Here is a 23529-nt window from a genome sequence, read left to right on the forward strand (position 1 = left end):
CCACATTCGCAAGCGCAAAAACACTTGTCCACCCGTCATCCAACGTCCCCTGCTCCGCACTTTCTGTTTGCATTAGGCTTACTCTTTTCATTGGCTCTGGAACACTAAGGATGGCACTGTGCTGCATCATGGCAAAATCTAATCCCAATCTGGCGACGTCATGTTTGCGCTTGCTCCTGCTCAGCTGCCTACTGCTCAGTCCTCTGCAGGATCCGAAAGCGCGCCTTTTCCAATTTGGACTGACTTTCTCTTCCGCCTCTTTGCCAATGCTTTGAGGGCAAATATCGTCCCTCTCGACCCCATGAAGATGAAAAGTGAAAGAGAAACACCGATGAGAAGTGGTATGGCGACACACAGTCCTTCTCCAATCTGATACAATGACCTCCAGCCATCATGGACAGTGCCTATTCCATCCCGTGAGTCAAATCCCAGCTGAATTGCGTTGACTATGATTGTGAGAAGCCCAAAAACGAAGAGCAAGAGACCGTAGAAGCGGCCAAATTACGCGTCGTGATTTCCGTGCGCTTTGAAGAAAGCGAACCTCTGGAGGACAAATTTGGCCCAGAAATTCAGACGGCTCAAGCGCAAGTCTCCATACTGGAACCGGCGAGACACATCAGCGTCGTCCACTTCAAAATCCTCCATTAATTCGATGAATGAGGCGAAATCGACCAAACGCACATCACTTGAGTCGTCGGTTGCCTGCCGGAATTGATTGCGGTCAATAGGAACGAGTCCTTTCGAGACCGCCAGTGCGAACTGTGATGGGTACTGGATCAGATACCGATAGTGCTTGGTGGATGTCTTCACCATGTGCGTCTCCCACAACACTGGCCTCCCAAAATACAGTTGACAGAAGTAACAGCGGCAGAGGCTTGATTAAAATCCTTCTGTTATTCCAGACGAGGCGCTGTCCTGGGTTTTCCGTGACTGTAATCTCCCGCCCACGAACGACTTGGTGCGTCAGGCTGGAGACTGGAGACATGACCACTTTCTTGAGTCCCAACAAGCCATAGCCAAGGGGAAAACGCATCGAGTCGGGTATGCCGAGATCTCGTCTCAGGAACGCCCGGGCCTCATAGTTTGTCAATCTATTTTGAGGACGTTCAGGAAGTCGCTTTGGATCATGGCCCACTCTTGAAATGAGAATGTACTCTTCGGAGTCACTTCTTTCAAGACCGTCGAAAATTTTTCGTCTCGGTACCAGGACTCGCTGTTGCGATTGGTGTTCAGCAGGCGCGGTCATAATAAGGGGGCTGTGGCACGGAGATTCTTTCTTGAAGGTGTTCGCAGCTAAGTCGCCTTAACTTCTCGCCGGATGTAGGATACGAGGTCAGTTGGTCGGACGAACAAAGAACACTGGACCTTATTTGTGGCCTTGCCATAACAACTTTCCAGGATAGATGCTCAGGTTGGCTGAAAATGTGCATGCACAAAATACCTCGGTTCAGGCTTCAACCATTACACGGCGTTGAGGCTGACGGCAAGACGCAGCTCCCGAACCTGGGTTGGTGTGATTGAACCCCTTTAAAGAAACGAATTTTATCTGCAACTACGCATTAACAAAACTTTGCCGTTTAGTAGGCTACCCTATACCAATCGACATGGGTGTCCCTGAACGTAGGAACGTAAGTAACCCATCATATTCCTTGGATATAGCTTTGACGGAATTTTCGTTAAACAGGTAAGTCCTAGGATACGCATAGCAATACCTCATGGTCTTTTAACTAGCACCAGGCCTTAGTCATCAACAAGGAGCGTGAAGATCGAGTACTTGACCTTGACAACAAAGCCATTAGATACATATTCTTAGGAAAGCTCCAAAGGGGTTCCCTTTCCCCTTTGCCGGAGATTTGCTCTCTTTGTTTAGGTACTGGTCTGGCTCAAGAACAGACTTACTACAAGCGATAGTGCCTCGGTCGGTCCAGAACAACAATCTCCACAGATCATTCATGAGAGCGTATCCTGATATTAGTGATTAGATTGTCAATTTCTATGAGTTGAGGCCTGAATATCTTGGCCCCTTTTAGCTTGCACCAGCAAGATGCAGTGTCCGATAATTGACGAGGATGCTTGCCTGTTGTGGGTGGTCTCCGAGGATTCAGCTACATTACACGTTGGCACAAGGGTTTTAGTGCAGGGCGACATCGAGAAATGCAGAAATTTAAGAGCAGAGAAGATGAAGCGTATAAAACTCTGAAAGATAAATTCGAGAGTCTTGCTACGAAGTTGTAACTTGGCGCGAGAGACCGAAGTGGTGTATGAATTTTTATTATTGCAACAGTGCATTTCCGCTGACTTGCCGACTTTCATTGCTTTAGCTAGCTTCTCTCAGGAATCCTAAATACATACAAGATCTCCTAGATCGACTCCTAAAGGCTGGACCTTCGTGTCGATAAGGACAGGATGCCACATCGTGTCTTAAGGGCACCCGCGTGGATCTTCAAGAATTCGAGATCTTCGACTGGCTTGAAAACGACAGTGACAATGAGCGGATCTTTTGGCTGGAAGGCATGGCGGGAACAAGCAAGTCAACAATCACTCGCACCGTCGCCGAACGCGCCAGGTTCCAACTCGCCGTCGGATGAATTTTTTTTCTTTTTTTTTTTTTTTTTTTTCAAAGAGACATAGGCGACTTGAGCACAGCGAATGACTTCGTCACCACGATGGCAAAGGAGCTGGCTGGACAGCATAATCTTCAGTCAGACTTTGCCACCGCCGTCACAGAAAAGTACGAAATCGCTGAGGGGAATAGGATAAGCTCATTAAAAACCCTCTAGTTTACTAGGAAAGCTCCCGAGTGCTCCTTTATTATTGATGCTCTTGATGAATGCGACTATAAAGAGCACAACACCTTTAGGAAGACCGAGATCTTAGGACTTTTGTCGAATGAAGACAATTTTGAATCTCTAAATTTGAAAATCTTTGTCACGGCACGTCCCGACGAAGCATTTCCAGTACTAATCACCAGAAAAGTTGATCTACATGACGTTGACGAGACGACGATCGTCCACGACCTGCACTCATTTTTGAAATTCCGTTTCCGCTCGTTTCAGGAACAGAAAACGTACTAATGGCTCAAGGCAGATGAACTTAGAACCATCGTCCAGTATTCGATGCCACTTTTCATCGCTGCTGAGATAAGCTTTCGCTTCATCACACCGGATAAGCACAACCCGAAACACCGTTTCGACATCCTATGCGGCGCTGAGAACGGGTCAAAGTCACAGCCAGGGCTTGACAGGAAGTACCTCGCAATATTGAGGTTTGTGATTGAAAAAGAGAGCCCGGACATTACGTAGCAGAACATCAAAAGATTTTGCTCCATTATTTGGACTGACCTAGCATTGAGAGATACGCTGTCATCAGAAGAGCTGTCATAACTTCTACCACAGGATTTCGACGAGGCTGAAAGCTTTCTTGGAGAATTCCGAGCTGACATGGTCGTTCCCGAGCCGCCGGGACCGGTGAGGGCATTCCACGGATACTCTGGTGACTTTTTTTCTCTTTTTTTTTCATGTGGTACACTTTGAAAGAAAACATCTATGATCTACGAGACCCCGGTGCTGCTGCCGCAGGCATTAATCAGGAAAATCTCGAAGGCCGTATCCCAGCGCATGTTCGTTATGCTTGCAAAAAAATTAGATTGTCCATTTTCTGAGCTGCGAATACGGAGATGAAGAAAATCAGAGAGTCCCGATTCCTCAAAAAGCACCTGTTGCACTGGATTGAGGCTATCAGCTGCTTAGAGAAAATGAGCGAGGCGATGAGGCTGGTTGACCAGCTCAAGAACGTGTTGAATGTGAGGGTGAAATATGACCGCACTCCTTCGTATTTCGACCTGGTCAAGTTTGCCGCCGAATCGCAGCGATTCATTCGATATAATCTATGAGTTGTTGAACAATCTTCACTGCAATTGTATCGTTCAGCTCTGTTACTCTGCCCAACTAAATCCATAGTTCGCGATCACTTTTTCCGTGTTCCTAAATGGATCGCCAACCAAACCCATGTCGCAGAGGAGTGGAGCTCGACCGTCCAAGTACTTGAAGGCCATCAGCGACTAGTGGGCGAACTCGCTTTTTCCTCCGACGGAACTACTCTCCTATCGTCCTCATCAGAGAAAATGATCATCATTCGGGAAGCTGAAACTGGTGAATTAAACAAAGACTTCCAGCAGGTCGCATTGGAGATTTCGCTTTGTCTATAATGGATCTGCTCGCTGTTCCTCTCAAAGTAACGAAAGGGCGCTCTGTGATATCAAAGAATTGAAAGATACTGGAAAGCCGTCCAGCAGACTCCCGACATTGTCCTTAGATGGGTCAATCCTTACTGCCAAGTCTGATCATGTTAAAGTACCATTGGAGACCGATTACTATTCGGACTTCTAAACTTTATAACCTCGGCATGTACGCCGATACCTAAGAGACATCCCGTTTGATTCAAGTGGTAGATACCTTGCGGCTTCATTCAATCCTGTTGGCCATAGTCGTCTATGCTCCGTCCAAGTATGGAGTACAGAAGTCTACTGGACACTCTCATATATTGAAACATCTCTCTCTATCCTTCCTGGATCCACATTGTTCTCGCCCAGAGGAAGTCTTCTCATAAGTGGGTTGGACTCTTCAGAAACGAAATTCTGGTACGTCGACAAAAAATCTTTGATTGCGAGCTTGGATAACAAGTCACACAGAGGTTCCAAGGCCATTTACTCCGTGGAATTGCTCTTAAATATCATTTACAATGTCATTGAGCCTCCTGATAGTCGAGGAAGACGGCTAGAAATCGAAGAGGCAGGCCATCCTCATACTATCAGACATGAGATTGGTCGTGTTTAGGCCTTCTCATTCTCTTCGGATGGCAAAACTCTCGCTGAAGTATCATCACAGGATTAGAATCAAATCAGGATATGGAACATGGCTTCTGAAATCTGTTACAGCACTCTTGATGGACATACTATGACTGTGGAGGCCCTGGCTTTTTCACCGCGTGGTAATTTGCTTGCCTCTGCTGGGTACGATCGTGTTATCAGACTATGGGACGTAGACTTACGTTCATAAAAACATCAACACAGTCATCCCATGGTAGAGTCCGTGACTTTCTCTTCTAATGGACAACTTGCAGCCATAGCGTCGGCCTCCGAAATTCAAATTTGGAGAGTAGACACAGCAGAGAAAGCAACCACTCTGTGTGGATTCATGGGCCGGGTTAAAGGACTCTGCTTCCCTCAGGACAGCCGACTCTTGGCCTCTCAACACCATCACACAACCCACGATGCAAAGCCAGTAAATGTTTAGAACATCGAAACGGGGGAATCAGAAAAACGAACTCCACTCAATCAATTCAGGACATCAGATTTCCGCGCGTCCGCTGATGAAGGTCTCCTGAAACTTTGGGATCTCGAGACACAAACGCCTATGAGTCGTCATTTCAGGAAGAAGACAGGGCAAGACTTCGCATTTTCGTTAGACAACATCCCGGTGAGACTTCTCGCAGCAGTCCACACGTGGATGAGGATCATCATTTGGAATCTAGATGATGAGTCTATTGTAAGACTACAAATGCCAGCTTCAGCTACCGGTGTCGCGTTCTCCTCAAGTTCGAAAGTCCTGGTAACGACAACAACTGCAAACGATGTCCAAGTCTGGGATTTCGATACATGGAAGGAGCGTCAGCATTCCTTACTGCCAATCTTTTTGGGGAACATCGGGAATTTATCTTTTTGTTCCAGTGGCTGTCGCATCAACTCATCAGCAGGCGTTTTTTACTTATCAAATGACCATATCAATAGCTCGAAAACCTGTCCCGACGGCTGCTTGCCCATTTTCTGCTCTAAGGGGTTGTTATTATGGCGCAGAATGCGCTGCTTTTGGCTGCCATTTGAGTATCAGCCTGCAAGCTTTGACGGCCAAGTAGGTCGCTTTGCTGTGAAAAAGAATCTTGTCGTAATCACTACAAAAGGGAAAGGTGTCTTTTTTTTAAAATTGAATCCCGGTCGCCTTGACAAGGTCTTCGGGGCAAAGCGGTCAAACAATTAAGCCTGAGAGAGTAAAAAGAAGAGAAGGAGTAACGGCCGGATTTGGGAGTAGGATGTGGACTTGGTAGATAGTTTCATGCATTGGAATGGTGGTAGAGGAAACTTGAAGAGCGCAAACTCAGTGCACGTCGACGAGCACACCGTCTTCCTTGGATCTCCTCATTTCGGGCCAGCGACCACGAGTTTCGTCAAGCTTTGGTGGACTCCAGATTGACAGGCTGCGAACAGTAAGCCGATGAAGATCCCTGAACAGTTCTGGCCAATTTGCTGGCTGGCTCCATCGTGATCATGCGAAATGGACGAGGAAAAACTGGAGGCTCAAAACTTGCATCACTTCACAACAACTGAGCTCCCTCAGCCCTTGCTCTCTCCATGACTCCTCGAACCCACCACGTACGCCTCCTGACCAGTCGTGGCGGCGCCAAGCGTAGAAGTTGAATTGGGAGCGGGATCGACGAGGATGAAGGACTTGTGGTTGATTGCGCCGCCGACTTATCGTGCGGTGTGAATGGCGGAAGACATCGGCGGTATTGCACTGGACAAGGGATGGGAATAGAAGATTTCGATTGAAGCACTTTTCAAAGCCCCAAATTGAAGTCAAAGTACAGCAGCCTTTTGAAGAAGAGATGGGCGCCTTCCAGGCGTCACAGGCACTGGTACCTAAATGATGTGCATGTTTCGCGGTGTCCAAGAGCCAATGACCAGACAACGCGACGAGTCTGACGACGACTCTTTCTGTGCCTAAGTGAGGGTTGATTGACTTGCATCTGGAATCAGGGAGTTTGAGCAGGCAGCACTTTGCGATAACTTACAACTTTCTGTCGATCCGACTGCGCAGAAGAGGTAGAGTTGAATTGAGATCACATGCGCACGTATCCCATCAAAATCGAATTTGAGACTTCAACGGGCTACCGGACAGCTGCGCTCAAGAACCAACAATGCAAAGAATCAACAACCGAATGCATCCCTTCCGCACACTCCATCATTCTTCCTTTTGTTTGAAATGGTTTATCATAGGTAGTCATCAATCAACAAAAAAAAAAAAAAAAAAACGAGTACATACACGGGAGAAATAAACTCCTGCTTTTTTTGTGAAAAGCTCAAGTATCCAAGTCCCATCCATGTAGTCAAGCAACATGTCTCAACGTCCCGTCATGAAATGCATAATCCCTCCACGTCTCCCCACGTCTCCGCCTCAATTCCGGCTGCGCGAGCCAGCCTCGGCCGACCTCTCCCTCACTTCATCCAGGATGAGGTCTCTGGCCTGCTCGACGCCGTCCTTGGATCCGACAATTTCGATGGCCTCGTTGCCATCACCACCGCGCGGAACCTGGATCTTGGTGCCCGTCTTCTTGCGGATGCGGTTAATGGTCGAGCCGCCAGTTCCGACTACGAAGCGGTACAGCGAGGGGTTCGACAGGATGAGGTATCCCGTCGACGAGGGCTTACTCTTGTCCTCCATGGCCTTTTGCAGGCGCGCCTTGGCCTCGGCGACGTTGTCGGCGCTGCCGCGCAGGATCCAGGGGATAGTGCCGTTTTCGCCGTCGTCCGACGCGGGCAGGCTATCAACAATATCCCAGGCGTGAGAGATTTGGTCCTTGCCGGCTTCAGGTTCGTCGGTGATCAAGGGCAGGTTGCCGCCATTGCCGCGAACGTTGTTGGCTCCGGCTGTCGTGGGCCTCGGCGGAGGCTGCTGGCCAGCGTGGTCGACGGTGACCTTCAAGTCGTTGCGGAGACGACGGAAGAAATGTCCATTATCGGCAATGGCATGGTGAAGGCGCCTGGGGACGTCGACGGTCTCGCCTTCCCGCTCCTTGATGAGGGTGGTAATGTGTTCCTTCGCCTTTTCGACATCCGCCGGCTGGCCAATAACCTTGACCTGGCTTCGAGCCGCGCCGGTGGCAGATTGCCTGGGAACATCCAGAGTGACGCTGAACTTGGACTCGAGGTTTCTGCGAGCGTCACCGCCACGGCCAATCAAAAGACGGTGCTTTTCCGGGGCAACCTCGAGGGTCTCGGTGACTTGGCTGTCCCTGTCGTTGACGAGCTGCTCAATCGAGGCGATGATCTTGTCGGCAACGGCCGCAGGGCCTTCGACGCGAATTGTGCTGCCCTCGGCGTCGGGAGGCGGGAAACGGACCATGCGAGCAAGCTCGCGGCGATCATCGGGACCTCCAGCCTTGACGACAATGTCGCGAATGTTTGCACCTGTTGCATGTCAGAAATTTGCCCGTGAAGCCAGGCGTGCGCAACTTACCTGCACTGCCAATCAAAGCCTTGTGGTGCTTCTTGTCCACGTCAATGGTGCGGACGACCGTTTCATCAAAGACCTTGGCCTTTTGCTCAAGAAGCTTCTTCGCGTCCTCGACCTGCTTCTTCGTTCCCTTGATCTTGATTTCAGCACGGCCAGAGGCTTCGGCAGCCTCACGAGCATTAGGCACGTCAATCTGTGCGCCGGTGGTGGAGCGCAGAGCATCCATCTCCCTGCCACCAGCACCAATCAGCGACGGGACCTGGTTCTGAGCAACAGAGACAGTCGCCGTGTGCGAGTTATCAATGGTCCACTGGAGAAGCTCGAGAAGCTCATCACGAGCCGCATCGGCGCCCCTCTTGGGACCCCTAACGACAACCTCGTCCGGAGCCTGGCGGCGAGCCGGCTGGTCAGCATCAGCTTCTCCGCTCTCTTCGGGGACTGAAGCGCGGGGGAAGTTGATGCGGACGCTGTAGCGGTCCTGCAGGCGGTTGACTTGGCTGCCCTTGCCTCCAATGAGGTCGCGGTGATACTGAGGCTTGATCTTCAAGATGTGAGTAGCTTCGTCTTCGAGCTTCTTGCGCAGAGCAATGACATGGCTCTTTGCGGCGTCAGCCTTGGCCTGCGGACCCGTAATTTCGACCTTGCCATCCTGGACCTGGATTTCGACATCAAACTCGTCACGAATCTTCTTGATGTTCTCGCCACGCTTGCCGATAAGGACATTGGCAAAATTTTGCGGGTATTCAAACTCGACCTTGTAACCGCGCTCAAGCTCGTCCTTCTTCTCCTGCTCAACAAAGGCAAGGATCTTGTTGGAAAGGCTATTGACGGACTGGGTCGGTCCGCGCAAAAAGAGATTGTCCCTAGAGGCGCGAGAGCCTTGTGGCCGGGCGTCGCCGAACAAGACCTGAACAGGGATCTGGTCCTGGGACAAAATCTGCTGCTCGCGGTCAACGAAGCGGCGAATCTTCTCGTGGAATCTGGCGGAGCTTACTGGTCAGTTATGTTCTATGAAGTTCAAATCGACGGACTTACTTTTGAGGAGCCTCGAGGTCACGGCCGACAATCTCGTCCTTGCCATTGACCATGGAGGCAATCTTTTGCTGCGCTTGCTGGAGGGCACGTTGGAATGCCTGAGCTTCAGCAGGAGACGGCTGTCCACGAGGCAATTGGTATTCAGCGGGAGCAGCAGGGCCCTCATAGACAAGGACCAGTTCGGGCGACTCAGGGTCCTCGTCTGGGAACACCAGGTGGACGCCCATGTCCTTGCGTAGGTTCTGTGCTGCACGCTGGCGCAGATGTTGATGATAGAAGGGATCCACATCTATGTTGGCCAATCTGGTGGGAGGATGTCCGTTGATGAGGTTCATGATGTCCATACGGGCACGCATGCCGTTCTTGGGGTCTCTCGAGTAGATTTCCCATGCCGTGGGACCGTCCCTGCTGCTTGGAAGCACGATGCTGGCGTCGTGCATGCGCTCCAGCTCAGCGATGGCCTCGCGTTGCCTCAGGTACCTGGTCAAAGCACGCGCATGGCTCTGGGAGTTCGCATGCTGCTTGGCAATGTCGACGTTGGTAGCCTGCATAGCAGAGGCCAGGTCCATAACGGCGTTGATTCCCTGGTCAATCTTGTCGGCAGGTCCAACAATGCTGAGGATCTCACTGTCGTCGTGGCTCGGGGGCAGGATAACAGAGCAACCAGTCTCCTCGAGGAAGTCGTGGAGCGACTTGCCGCGGTCGCCAATGATGAATTGGTGGCGGCCCCGCTCGATGGGCATCTGGCTGATGGCGAGTTGGCGGCGAAGCTCCTCAACTTGACGCTCGATGTCAGCGCGTGCTTCTTGCGCCGCACTGCGGTCACCGGAAATCTTGATGGGGAATGAGGGCTGAGGAGCAAACGGAACAGGCTCGCCCTGGGGAGCTGACTGGGGCGGAGCACGTTCACTCCACGTGTGGTAGGTCGGAATCTGAACGCGAATATCGCGGCCATTCTCGAGGGAACCAACACGAGAGTTGTTCGGGCCAGCCAAAAAGGGGTAGTACTCCGCAGGAATATCCCTCAGACGGAGGTCAACGTTTGAAGTGCGCTCATCGACGATACGCTCAATCTCGCGGGTGGCCAGGGCGGCGGCAACGGTGTCGCCTTCAATGATGACATCAACAGTCGCATCCTCGTCTTCAGCCGCGCCGTTGTCGTCCTGCTTGGGAACCTGGATGCGAGCGCCGGTCCTCTTGCTAATACCTTGGATCGTGGAACCTTGACGACCAATGACGAGAGCACGAATTGAGGCCGGAATGGTGACCTTGTTGACTTGCTACGAAAACGTTAGAACCATCTTGCTTGAATGGGAGCAGCTTTACCTTGGAACCAATCTCCTTGGCAACCTCCCTCAAAGCCTCGCGGACAGCTTCTGTGGGACCAGAGCCCTGGAAGACATAGTTTCCGCCGGCGCCAGTCTTAAAGTCGATCCTGGCCTTGGACCTGCGGTTGATTTCCTTGATTATATCCTGAAGCGGGCGTCTCATCTGCTGACGAGGAATCATCTGATGAGGGTGCAGCGTGATAGCTTCAACGTGGCGGCCGGGAAGATTCAGAATTTGAGGACCAGCGGCCCCGAGGGTTGGCGTGCTCGATTTCGGGGTCGCAATTCCCGAACCTGGCGTGGATGAGCGAGAAATGCCGTTGTTGGCCGAAAATCCATTGGCGCCATTGGCATTGACTGAGGCAGGCTTGCGGCCCCAGGCAGAAGAAACAGCCGCCGGAGCGTGTGCCTTGGGCGCACCCAGACCAGGGAACATTTCCTCCGATTCAATGTTCAGCGGCTGATTGCCCGACTTCTTGGTAGGCTGGATGTCGGTGTCTTGAGCCTTTTGCTTGCCGGCAGCCTTCTCGGACTGCGGAGCAGGGGAAGCGTCGCCATTGGTGTCCGAGACGGCGGAAGCAGCATGCTTCAGGTCCTCCTCGTCGGGGACCTCCTCGACGGTGGGACGGTGAGACTCATCGTGCTTGGCCTCGAGCCTTTGGGCAGGAGTCTGAACAGGACCACAGTTGGTGGAGGCTTCAGCAGTAGCAGCAGACATTGTTGACCGGTAGATTTGCCAAGCGGGCGACAGCGGTAGACGTGGGGAGGGTGGTCGAAGTGCTTGAATGAGCTCTCAGTGCGGAGGGTCGATCGGACAGATGCCAGAGCGGCTGGAGAGATGGACGAGTTAGTTTTGGAAACTTTGGAGGCAGGCAAAAAGGACGCCTATGATCGGGGCATACAGAAGAGTTGAAGCAGGGGAAAATGTTGAAAGGCGGAGGGGAGGGGGCAGTGAGGGAGAGCCGACGCAAGGCACAGGCGAGCTTCTGGAATCGCAAAGACGACAGCAGACGGGTACAATGCCGTGATTGCGCGGCCGACGAGCAGCAGAAGGGGACGCGGGCGAGAAGAGAGCAGAGCAGCGGTGGTGTTGCTGGGGTCAGAGGGAGAGAGTCCGAGGAGGACGGTTCCCTGCAGACGTGTCGAGTGGAAAGTTCGAGATGGAGGAACTCGATTGGCCGGAGCGCCGAGCTCAGCCCTGCGGGGGCTCAATGCACGTACGTACCTGGGGGTTGTGATGTCCGAGTTGAGGATGATCCTGCACAAGAGCACGGCAGGCCGATCAGTGGTGGTGTAGCGGACGCACGGCAGTGGGTGAAGAAGGTCGGGGTCGAGCGCGGCGAAGGGCGAAGCTGAGGAAGAAAGGGAAGTGAAGTAAGCCAACGTGGGGTGCGGTGGAGAGACCAACATAAGGTAACCGCCAGGCACTCTCGACACGGAGCACGGGCCACTGCATCACCAACAACCGAACCCAACGGAAATAAATGTTGACTGAACCCTTCCATTACAGTCCAAACTCCAACAATTGCTTCGTCACTCGTCCGCCGTTGCTCTTCAATCGCTCCCCGCTGTCATCGGATCCATCCTCCCCACATCCCCACAAGCGCAACCCGACGCGGACGCGGATGCCTGCGTGCCGAGCCGGGCGCGTTCCTGGCCGAACCAAGGTCCCTGGCATCCCGAATGCCCAAGTCCCTGCATTCGGTTCTTCCTCCTGGACAATGCACCTTCTCGATTGTTTGTTGTGTGCTCTACTACAATACATCCTCTGCCCAGCTTGACGTCTTTGCCTCGATAACCAAAATCTTCTCCCTCCTCCAGTCGCCAGAGCCCCAACCGACCCGGCTTGCCTCACAATGTCCAGGTCTCCAGATGCAATGCAAAGCAATATTCCACCCAATGCACCCCCCCCGACGCCAATATGCCAAGTACTGCTGACAACAAGTATCCCTACTTGACTCGCGGAAGAAAAGGACAGTTGAGATGATACACGAGACGAAACAAAGGGACCAAGACCAACACTTCGCAAACGCCTCTCGGCCTCTTTTCAGCCCCGCTCGGCGATGAAAGGAATGACGCAAGAGCATGCAGAAAACGAAAAACGGTGCCCATGATCAGTGCTGAAGGATAGGAAATCTAATGCTGGCCCAAAAGGGGAAAGGCAAAAATACCATCCGTGCAACGATGCTCTCCAATGAATTTGGGCTGTCGCCGAAAAAGGCAAATGAGAAAGATAGAAAAGGCCGAATGGAGCATGCTAACGTAGAAAAATGGAAAAAAGCAAAACAGCCGCTGGCAGAAACACCCACTTGCAGCTCTACAAACATCGTGCTCTTCACCCTTTCATCTAACTCGTCTATCCCTTCAAAATCTCCCTCATGTTGTCTGCAAAGCCCAAATCGTACACATTGTCCACAGTCTCGAGGCTGTAGCACCGCTCCCAGCTGTTTGGATCGACGCCTTCCAGCTCGGGAGGCAGAGGATCGCGCGGGAGTTCGCCGTCTTCGGTCCTCACAAGCACCTGCCGCGGTGCCAGAGGCCACATTTCGCCCCCGAATGCCGTACTGTAGGGGTATTTTATCTCTGGTGGTTCAGGTGTGTAGTCGTCCCAATTCTTCTCCGTGGGGGTAGACCGGTTCGATGCCGCACGTCGACCCATGGTTGAGTGTGAAGTGGTGTCGCCATTCGGAGACATGGACCAACCCAATTCGGCATAGCTGTTAGAAGTGGCGCGTGCGTGGCCGTGGCCGCCACGATAGGAGGGGGAGCGGCCTCTGGGCGTACCGGCACCGGATCCGCCGCGGGAGGATGCTGGCGCGTGGGACGTCGACGAATACTGAGACGACGAATGAAGTCGCCCAATGTAGACATTGCCCTCGCGCATCTGATCTCGCCAGTCGGCCCATTTGTTGGCCTCGTTGGTCGTCATGCCCGCCCAAACGAGATACACGTGGTACGCGAGGAGACCGAGCGGAAGCGGCCATGTTAGTGCCGCAAGCAGCCCGACGCCAAGCACCGAGACACCGCCCACGGCAATCGAGTCAACCATGACCGTGTTGAGGTCCTCGCGAAAGCCCTTGAGACGCAGAGGCCAGGGAGCCCATGTCGACAAGAGGCCAGCGGGAAAGGCGTGGTCGTAGTGTGTGAAGCGGTCGTGAACGCGCGGGTAGAGGTAGACGATGAGCGCCAGATACGCCCCGTACAGCAAGACAAATGCGGTGGAAGCCAGGAGTGCCAGGAACCACCGGTAGTTCTCGCGACCGAGACAGTTGTTGACCCAAATGCAGTGGTGGTCAGCGCGCGCAACGCACGTCCCACAAATACTGCAATGTTTGCTCCGCGCCGGTTTCGGAAGCCGACATGTCCGGCAGAGAATGTGCGGATGGAAAAGTATGCGGTCGTAAGGGTATGCGGCGACCTGCGCGCTGTGGTTGGAATGCGAGACGACGGTATTCGGTAGCGTTCGCGAGGAGAGGTACGTGAAGACGTATGGCAAGGGCAGGAGGAGCGGAATGAGGAGGCGGTGCCAGGCAGCAAAGGTCGTGTACGTCTGGAAAAGGAGGAGGGTGGAAGCAATTGTGAGGAGACCGAGGAAAAAGATCTAGGGTTGCGGTCGCGGTCAGCGTGTTTTGACGGTCGGTGGATCAGGGTGACGCACAATTACCAGGGGGTGCTTCTCATAAAGGAGATAGTTCCAGGTACGACTGCTGTACTTGTATATGCGGCCGCCCGTGACAGCGGAGTCGACGCGACGCAGCAGGGCCGGGAAGTACTGCCATATCAAGCGGTGGAGGAATCCTATGGGGGTTTTTCTGTACGCAAGCGAAGAGCATCAGCCACGGTTTCAGACCACACTGCCGAGGGGCAGGAGTCGTACCGGAAGACGGGCAGACGACCGAAGAAGACGGTGAAGACGAGAAACGACAAGACGAGGATGGCGATGACGATGTGGCGGAGGAGGGGCTCCATGGTTTTTGGAAGCACAACAGGGCGGGCGGGGGGTAGATCAGTGCAGCATGGCGTGGGGAAGCAGACTGGGGTGTGCAGCGGCGAGTCGAGAGTCGTGGGCGGAGACGAGGTCGTAAGGGAGGATCAGGTCAGGTCAGGTCAGGTCAGGTCTGGAGAAGGTGGAGACGGGGGAACGTGTAAAAGAAGTAGGTAATGCGAAGGGGAGACCCGAGTTGAACTGGCAAGTGTCACTATAACGCGAGAGTGTATCATCCTAATAGCCGCGAAATGACCAAGACCCGGCCAAGCCACACTCACCTCACTGTCTGGAGCCCGAGCCCCGACCCGCCCGTCTAGTGCTACCTTCCCGTTGTCGGCGCCGCGCTCCCCGTGGCTCCGCGTCGGCGTCATTCACGTCGACGCGTCTTCCCAACCCTCCACTTGTCTGCTAACACTTCTCTCCGTCGCCATGATCGTCATCCACGACGTCTCCAACGAGCCTCCCCTCAAAGGCGACCTTTTCGCTGGTCTTCAGTTCTGGATCTCTCAGCGCTGCCCCAACAGAAACGACCTCGTCAACCGCGTCAAGTACAATGGCGGCGCAGTCGTGTTCAATGAAAAGCACGCCAAATACCTCATAGTCGACCAGGAACGCGACAATCCACCACCTGGCGCCATTTCGTATCGCTTCATCCTCGACTCAGTCGCCAACGAGCGGTTGGAGGACGTGGAGAATCATCGGTGCGGACGGCCCGTCGGCTCTGCCAAAATCGCTGGCTCAGCTCGTCGACCACGGCATGGGCGCGTGCCCTTTAGCGCCCAAGATGACATTGATATCTATCGATACGTGAGACGCTGTAAAAGACAAGGATGTGCCGTCAGAGGTAATGAGATCTACAAGGAGTTCGCCAAGGAAGTGCGCCGCATCCTCCCTTGTCCGTGCCCAGCCATGGCTAATTGATGTCGCAGAATCCACGACATTCTTCTCAATCATGGCGAGACCGCTACGTGAAGTATCTAAGCGAGAAGCCTCCTGTGGGGGCTTCGAATCTCACGCCTTCGCCTGAGCCTCGACCCGTAGAATTCTCTGCGAAATCAAACGGCCAAAACACTGCAACCGTGACCTCGACCGAGCCGTCCAACAAGTCGACCGACGGCGCTTCGGAGCCCAAGACCTCCTCCGAACCAAGATCCTCAGAGTCCCCTGCGAACGGAAATGGCGAGAAGGATACTACCTTTTCCTCGAAAAGGTTGTCCAACTCGGGCCCACGTTTGAAAAAGATTTCTTTTGGTGGATCACCGTGCGCCATCGATAAGCTGTGTCCAGACCTGCCAGCCTTGGTTGATCAGTTTCGGCTTGCAGATTTCCATTCTCTAGCTGGGGCGGGAGATACGATCGGGAACTCTGAGAAGCACAATGACGAAGCCTGGGCCCGTCTCGCGAGCAAAGATGGGAATCACACGGCAGAGCAATGGCGTACATTTTGGGAAAAATGCATCTGTCCAGTCTACCAACAGGTCGGCAATGACGAGACGAAACGGCAAATCTACGACGAGGCTTTAGAAGGATGGGAGACCGAGTTTGGCGCCGATGCAAGCATTCGCAAATGGGTCAGCCACTTTCGTGAAGAGGTCGCTCCAAAACTGCGCGATCCTTCACTTGCATCAAATCAAGAGTCGACAAACGGGCGTCCTCCCGAGCAGCAACAGGTGTCCAAACTCGACAACGACTCGACGGATCGGTATCACGGGGAAAACTCACGTAGCGCCTCCCCGAAGCCCAAGCCTGAGGGCGGGAGTTGGAATTTGGATGGAAGCAAGTCATCTCCTGTCCAAAGTAGCCAAGGGAAACGGCCGCGAGAGAACGACTCAGACGACGAAGATCGAATTGAGACACCCCCGACGAAAAGACCAAGACTCATTTCTCCCTTCGACGAGCCTGAGGGGGAAATCCACGATAGCATCGAATTTTCGCCCACGAAGAAGCTCGCTTCGAGCCCTCTCGGTGAGCGCAAAGTGATACAAGTTGGATCCGAGCGGTCTTCATCATCCCCATCCGACTTATATGTGTGGAATGATCGCGAACAGCGGGGACCTGGAGTGAAAGAAGCGCCTAAAGCTGAGCAGGCATTGAACGAGACTCAAGAGACGGAAGACCAGAGTTCGCAGGAGAAAGTGGAGCGTGTTCGACAAATTTTCCAAGGCCTTGACGAGAAGATTGTCGTCGAATTACTGGATTTGCTCCGGACTGCACCATTAGCTCCGCAAGAACCTGACGGCGTGACTCCGTACGATGCTGCGGCTATCCGCACTTTCCATGTCTTCAAAAACAGGGATATGGCGGCCGACTGGCAACAATTCAATGAAATCTTCGCCACCAAATTAGAGAAGCTGGGAATTTTGGGGCAGTTGAGCCAAGATGGTGATGAAGATAGCGAAGAGGATGAAGATGGTGAAGGGCAGGGCGAGCAGCATAACGATGAACAGGACAGGCAGGACGAGCATCATGACGGACAGCAGGACGAGCACCAGGAAGAGCAGTACGAGCAGCAGTATGAGCAGCAGCATGAGCACCCGGGCGAGTCTGAAGCCCCCAAAATCGGCCCCGCGAATGGAGATATCCACCATGAACACGAACACGAACCCACGGTATTCCCAGAGTCGCCGTTGCGCTCGGCCACGTCGCAAGTCAACAACAGCAACGACACGACCTTCACCTTTGTCGACTCTGCAACTCAAATCGACGACGACGACTCCCCATCCGAGTCCCCCATCGACCTGACCACCGAGGAGGAGGCCCAAGCCTACATCACCTCTCGCTTGAACCCGCCGTGGGCATTCAGCGAAGCCGAAATCCTAATTGCGCTGCACGCGACGTGCTCCAACAGCACAGTCTTTGCCGACCGCGTGCTGCGCTGGATGCGGCAGAACGACCCAACCAAAGGCAAGGGCAAGGGCAAGGAGCGGAGTCGCGGTCGCCGCAGCAGCATTGGGCCCGGTGACAAGCTTTTGCCCGTCATTCCGGGCGTATGGACGGGTGATGATGACGAGGCTGTCTTGGGACTGGCGGACCATGAGGAGGAGCAGCGCATCGCGCGGAAGCATGGCCCGTCAAGGTGCAGACAGAGGAGGGCGTTTCTGAAGAGCTTTGAGTAGCGGGAACAGGCGTGGTGGTGCGGTGAAACAAGAGATTGGATATAATGACGACAAATTACGGCTGTGGGTCTCTTTTCCTTCTTTTATGGCGTCAATTCGACACCAGCACTTTCGGCGTAAAGCTTCGTGGCTACACTGCATGACGGCAAAAGTTTGACAATCTTCTCAGTGGGGAAAATCAAGTGCTTGCTCATTGGTGTCTCTTCTCTTTCGCTCTCTTGCCACGAATTCAAGTTTAATATTCATCCCTCCCCTCATTGCGGCTTTTGAGGTTTCTGTCGTTTCTTTACTTCCTCCTTTCGTTGCTGTGGCTTGATGCGACTGGCTGTACAGACTCAAGGTTGGTGGGGTGGGCAGACTTTCTGCGACTTCTCTGGTGAGCTTGGGCTGTGCACAAGACTGGCTTGGATCTCGCTCACTGTTTCCCAGGGAATGACGGTTGTTGGCCGTGGTCTTTGCAACAGAGCGCTGATCTGCTTGCCCTCCGCTTAAAGCAAAGAAAAGTGGGCAAATGGCTAGCTGCCAAAAGCCGTAGCCCCAAAACCCATGTGCGGGGCAGACAGGGAGCAGTTGTACAAGTTGGAGTCTAAGGAGCATTCACAAATCTTTATTTGTGGAGGTCGTATTTAGTGTGTGCCACGACTTTGGCTACGAAGTGGCAGCAGTAAATGAAAACGGCAGATTTCGCGTGGTAAGTGTTTCAGCTCCACTTTTTATTTCTACCATGCGTCTTTTTGATGCAGTCAGATCGTTGGAAGAAGTTGATGAGTTCAAAAGTTAGGGACAGCTTTTTGATGAAAGGGGGGATAGAAGCTTGCAAAGAAACCAGATCGACGCGTCTGAAGAATCCCGTGAGTAGCCTGTCTCTGCATGAAGCGGAATCGTCGAAAATGATGCGCTTTCCTCAAATCCCGCCAGTTTACTTGGTGATTTCCTGGCTTACGCGCGCCCTCTAAGAAACGATTTCCCTTAGACAAATTTCTTTGGACAAATTGCTGCTCGCAGCTTCCATACGGTTCAGCGCGATACAAATACCTGCAAGGAGAACGGGCTAAACTTGAGGAACGTCAGCACATTGCAGGCTACCGAAAACGATGGCAAATAAATGATACAATCTAAGATTCCGACAGCAATTTCCCTGCTCTTGTAAGTGTATTCAGGCCGCAGAGCTGACTTGAATGTCTACAGCGGGGAGAAGGCGAACCCCGAAGATGCTGGACCGTCGGTGGTTGAAGATGAGCAGCCCGGTCCGACCAATCAACAGTGAGTTCTCAGTAATGCGCGACCTGGATGAGTTGATTTTGACAGTGACTTGCATGGTGCTGAAGTGTCGAGCGCGCACCAAGCCGAGGAGCGTCCTCCGTAAGCCCTTGTCTTGAACCGCAGTCCACGTTCAGCGAATCTGACGAAGGTTCCATTTAGAGTGACCAAGTATCCTTCTGAACAGGCGAACGAAATCTTTCGCAAACAGCAAAAGGAACCAATGGTGTTCAGATATCGGGCCAGGCGGTTGCCGCCTACGTACTTGCCCTAAGAGCTGTAGCCCGCGATCCTGAAGCCAAAAGACAGCACTTCCATCTGAACCGAAGATTTATCTGCCCGCCAAAATTCGCCTGATGGTTTACAAGCATCTTCCCGAAGTCAACCACAAAAGACAAACCGTCTATAATTATAATACTTTCAATTCTCACCGGAGATTGTATCGTGCTCTCTTTTTGATGCGCCTATGTCGAAAAGTATACACAGAATGAGGGAGACTACTATATGGCAAAGTGTTGGAATTCTCTGGGCCAACCGGGTTCTGGGCTTTCGGTTGCTTGTTGCACCACATTGAGCCCAGGAGCTTCCAGTACATTCGACGTTTGCTGGTAGGCCTCTCGAAGTTTGATCCCCATATCGTTGAATCAGTAGTCCACACTTCGGAGACTTGCCAGGGTGTGAAAGTCCCTTGGTTTCTTCATGATGCCACAAGATAGCGTCAGGATTTTGCAACGACCAACTTCGCTTTTCAAAAGCTTTGTCGTTTTCTTGAACAACTCAAGACTTTAAGGAGAGTGGACATCATGCTTTGGGAAGACCCCCCCGGGCGTTGCGTACTCTGTCCTTCCTCGATGAAGCACCCGAAACGTTGGTCAAGTAAACTTTCTAACTGCACAATCTCAAGTTTTACCGCGGCTCTTGAGACCAGTTGGATGGTTCTGACCTGTCATTGTCCTTTCACTGCGAATGTACAATATTTCAGCCAGAGGGAGCTGGCAGACCACATACGGACACATTTGGACCCGCCTTTCTGGGAGAGTTTGCGGCAGTTCGCGGAAGTCCTCAAAAAATTGACCATCCGTTTGCTTTTGGACTCTCGTAAAAGTCAAGAGGGTTTGGCCAAGATCAGGGAATCCCAACAGGCCTTTAAACCTGACGGAACCGAGTTCTGTATCGCGGCGTGGATACTGCACAAAAGCAAGAGTCTTGGTCCGGAACTTGCTTGCAAAAATTATTTAGGGCTTGTTGATTTCGATGTGGTGCCCTTTGATTTGCCTACTTTGCATCGTTCTGAACAGGTCGGGGGTCGATCGCGATGGAAACCTCCTGCTGCGATCCATCCTCGACGGCGAATTCCCCCCTTCTATTGAAATTTTTCGGTTGCTTGGGGACTTGGATCACCACCTTGCCTTTGGACCAAAAACTGCAAGGTCTCGTGCTAGAGCCTGATATAGCCGTGGAGAAGGACGGCAAACCGAGCACTTTTCGGAATGAACGTTGAATCGAGGCAATCAGGAACGCTTTGCAGGCATAGCGCTTTATTCGGAGCCATCGAGGACTCGCATACTTTGACATCAAAACTTTCAACCCATAGCCGAGGCGTCTTCTTTCGAGCGCAAGGCTTCGGAAGCATGGAGGGAACCCACGAGCATCATTCGAAACTGTTTTAGAAAGAGCACTGGCCAGAAGGATCTCGGGACACGACTTACTGCTCATTATATCTGGTGGTTAAGGCTCAAGAATCAATCCAAGACTTTCTGGCTGATTTTGACCGTTCATGTTGATCCAACTGCGCCGAATGCATTTACAGAGATCGTTTCCAGGGGCACCAGCATTTTCCTTGAAGCAACCCGACCCAAAACTAACGGTGACGAGCATTTCTCCACACTGACCAAGCATTCGAGCTGGATGAAAGAACGAGACGTCCCGTTCCGATCCTGGTAAGCTAAAGTCCCCCGACATGTCTGACATCACCTACCTACATCACTTTATGACGTTGACTTCAACGGCCCCCTTCAACGCAAATAGAAACAAACGCGCCATCTCCTCCACAGATCCTCCCCAAACGCAACCATGTGCCATCTGCACCATCTGCAGATGAGTCCACAGAAACGTCACCGACGGACGAGAAGACAATATTAGCGACTCCAGCAGTGACATCACACGGCCTTCGCACCGTTCGTGTCGGCAAAGTTCTAGAGGCATCTTCGAGAAAATTCCGCGCGCAGTTCATGCCAATCTTCTTAGAGAATCGGGGGGGGGGGGGGGGGGGGGGGGGGGGGGAATATAGAGATCGACAATGGAAAGGTGCGTTCGGACCAAGCAAGCTCGAGTAATATGGTTCATCATTTTGGTCGCATTGTAAGCAGTACAATCTAACGGGGGCTTCGTGTTTTGGTTATGCCGACCCAAGCCCGAGAAGAGCCCAATGAAGCTCGTGAAAGGTGTAGGTAGGTAGTGTTGAAAGTGTCAAGCAAATGGGGTATGTTTGATGTCGGGCGATGATCCATCCCTTTTTCCGCTCGCCACGCACGGACACCGTCGACTCCCCTTCCAATCCATTCGTCCAATAAATCCATCCCATTCCATCCTTGGTCCGTCCGTTGTTCCCTGCGCCGAAAACCGAAAAAACAAAAAAAGACAGTCAAGCAAATGACTCCAAAAGAGCGCCGAGCAGTACAGCCGTTGCAGGGTCGATCGATGTCGATGATGATGCATGCGTGCCTGCGTGCGTGCAGTGGCGACGACTATGCCGGGCTGACGTCCTCCTCGGCGAACCACTCGCTGCCGTCCTCGGAGACGTAGACTTTGGCGTCGTTCTCGTCCGTCTTGCGCAGCTTGTAGACCCAGCGGCGGTCGGCGGCGACCCAGCGCGACTCGATGACGGTCAGGTCGGGTATCGATTGCTTGCGCGCCTCGTTGGCCGACAGCTGGACATTGGATCCTTTGGCGTGCTGGTGGCGGTTCCGTTGCCGGGGGAGCTAGTGGATTTGATGTTAGCGCCGTCTTCTTTTGACAGAAAGCTGGTTGCTATGGAACGAGCTTGGGTGGCCAGCTTACTCCTACGCTTCCGGAGTGCAGCAGGTCTGCCTCTTCGATTTCAGCTTCGTCTTTGGGCGAGACGATACGTGATGAGGGACTGTGTGCGTGCAAATGTCAGTCACTGATTTCTTTTCCAATTGCTCAAACCGGCTTGGATCCCGTTTCCTGCAGACTGGATCTCGTTGGAAATACTTACGGAAAGCATGGCGAAGGAGGACCAAGAATGAGATAGCGCTCGGGGTCGGCACGGTATTCAATCATTTTGGCTGACGGGTTGCAAAAGTGTCGAATGGAAAGCTTTCGGCGCTGGGTACTCAAGAAGGAAGAACGGCTGGAGAATCGACTGAAGGTGGATGTTCGAATTTTCAGCTTCCAGAAGGAGATCTGGAACAGACTTATAAGTGTCCAGAGGCTTGCGGGTTGGCCTCCTGAGCTTGTGGCAGACGGCGCGATGATCAAGCGCCGTGGGGACGGCACACGGCCTCGGGATCTTCGCAATGAGCATCCGGCCGGGTCAGAGGGTGGCCACAAGTGGAAACCGGCCGGAAGGTCACTGTTTTTTTGCGCGGTTCGCCCTGCAGGCGAAATTCGACGGACAAGATCTCGCCTGGAAGATCTGTATGATTAGACCTCTGTGCGTATTGCTTTTTCATCAACCACGACCCCTTTCCCCCACACACATGCCCACGCTGTTGTTTCCTATTTCTTTTGGCAGTCGCATCATGTCCGCTTTCGTGCGTTGCCGGCGCCTCGACTTTGGATTGGGCCGGGGCGGCCAGATCGGGCCGGCGGGAGCACGTACCACGGCTTGTGGATCACGACCGGTCCAGAATGGTCTTGACAAACATGACAGTTCCAAGGTTCCCAGGTCCTCGCAGCGATTGGCGAAATGAGGTCATCTGTACCCACGAGGTTGGCGAGGGCAGCGGTGAATTCGCCTTTTCGACGTAAGACCCCCTCTGAGTTCTCTACACGCTTCCCCACAAACCCCTTATTGTGTTCATTTGCCAGCGCCGCAGCAGTCTGCCGCCTTGGCGGATTCGCAGAGTATTGGAGCTACGCCGCGGATTTCTCCCCACTTGCCACGCGGATCCTCTAGGACCTCTCCTTGCCTCGACAACGGTAGGATTCGACCAACACTGATGCCGACACTGCGCAGTACGCAAGCGGCAAGTGCATTGTCCGCGTGTTTTGACGCCCGTGCATTGCTCTTGGCAGGCCGATGTAATATGACGAGTCAGCAGCGAAGTTGACAATTTGAAATATGCTGTCGAATCACAAAAAGAACAGGCGCACAAAAATAAAAGGTCGCAGAGCGAAATGTGACAGAAGACGGGCCCAACGTACCTTGCACTTGCCAACAACTCCACATTTTCGAGATCAAGCTCTGGATCAAGCAGACGGCCGCTTCCGGGATCTCTGGTGTTCGCGGTGCGAGGCCTATAACATTACTAGCAGCGAGGCAGTGATCA

General features: G+C 52.9%; 6 protein-coding genes across 6 annotated transcripts; 1 reads left to right on the top strand and 5 right to left on the bottom strand.

The window, feature by feature from the left end:
- Nucleotides 1-721: 721 nt before the first annotated feature.
- IWZ02DRAFT_513697 (uncharacterized protein) lies at nucleotides 722-1246 on the bottom strand (the record flags this gene model as incomplete). The annotated part of the gene is made up of 1 exon (XM_066770583.1): nucleotides 722-1246. One exon carries the CDS (start codon nucleotides 1244-1246, stop codon nucleotides 722-724), a length of 525 nt encoding a protein of 174 aa, XP_066617360.1.
- A 5983-nt stretch (nucleotides 1247-7229) lies between these two features.
- On the bottom strand, nucleotides 7230-11369 carry IWZ02DRAFT_472631 (uncharacterized protein; the record flags this gene model as incomplete). The annotated part of the gene is made up of 4 exons (XM_066768968.1): nucleotides 7230-8242; nucleotides 8292-9277; nucleotides 9324-10603; nucleotides 10650-11369. 4 exons carry the CDS (start codon nucleotides 11367-11369, stop codon nucleotides 7230-7232), a joined length of 3999 nt encoding a protein of 1332 aa, XP_066617361.1.
- A 1638-nt stretch (nucleotides 11370-13007) lies between these two features.
- IWZ02DRAFT_387513 (palmitoyltransferase swf1) lies at nucleotides 13008-14620 on the bottom strand (the record flags this gene model as incomplete). The annotated part of the gene is made up of 4 exons (XM_066765550.1): nucleotides 13008-13234; nucleotides 13442-14252; nucleotides 14310-14463; nucleotides 14529-14620. The coding sequence occupies 4 exons, from the start codon at nucleotides 14618-14620 to the stop codon at nucleotides 13008-13010; spliced, it is 1284 nt and encodes a 427-aa protein (XP_066617362.1).
- A 448-nt stretch (nucleotides 14621-15068) lies between these two features.
- IWZ02DRAFT_387527 (Rap1 Myb domain-containing protein) lies at nucleotides 15069-15853 on the top strand (the record flags this gene model as incomplete). The annotated part of the gene is made up of 2 exons (XM_066765553.1): nucleotides 15069-15515; nucleotides 15569-15853. Coding segments are annotated over 2 exons (732 nt in total), but the record flags the coding sequence as incomplete, so codon positions are not given.
- A 1984-nt stretch (nucleotides 15854-17837) lies between these two features.
- Nucleotides 17838-18631, bottom strand: IWZ02DRAFT_167332 (uncharacterized protein). Its single transcript, XM_066762147.1, has one exon. The coding sequence runs from the start codon at nucleotides 18350-18352 to the stop codon at nucleotides 17921-17923; it is 432 nt and encodes a 143-aa protein (XP_066617364.1). The 5' UTR covers nucleotides 18353-18631; the 3' UTR covers nucleotides 17838-17920.
- Nucleotides 18632-21342: 2711 nt separating this feature from the next.
- Nucleotides 21343-22063, bottom strand: IWZ02DRAFT_466591 (uncharacterized protein). Its single transcript, XM_066768509.1, has one exon. It carries the CDS (start codon nucleotides 21731-21733, stop codon nucleotides 21485-21487), a length of 249 nt encoding a protein of 82 aa, XP_066617365.1. The 5' UTR covers nucleotides 21734-22063; the 3' UTR covers nucleotides 21343-21484.
- Nucleotides 22064-23529: the final 1466 nt, after the last annotated feature.

Source organism: Phyllosticta citriasiana, assembly GCF_038021145.1.
Source record: "Phyllosticta citriasiana strain CBS 120426 chromosome Unknown IWZ02scaffold_28, whole genome shotgun sequence".
NCBI lineage: Eukaryota > Fungi > Ascomycota > Dothideomycetes > Botryosphaeriales > Phyllostictaceae > Phyllosticta > Phyllosticta citriasiana.

Bases quoted from the DNA above. Each gene is read 5' to 3' on its own strand.
- IWZ02DRAFT_167332 (XM_066762147.1), bottom strand. From the start codon at position 18,352: ATGCTCCTTAGACTCCAACTTGTACAACTGCTCCCTGTCTGCCCCGCA.
- IWZ02DRAFT_466591 (XM_066768509.1), bottom strand. From the start codon at position 21,733: ATGCATCATCATCGACATCGATCGACCCTGCAACGGCTGTACTGCTCG.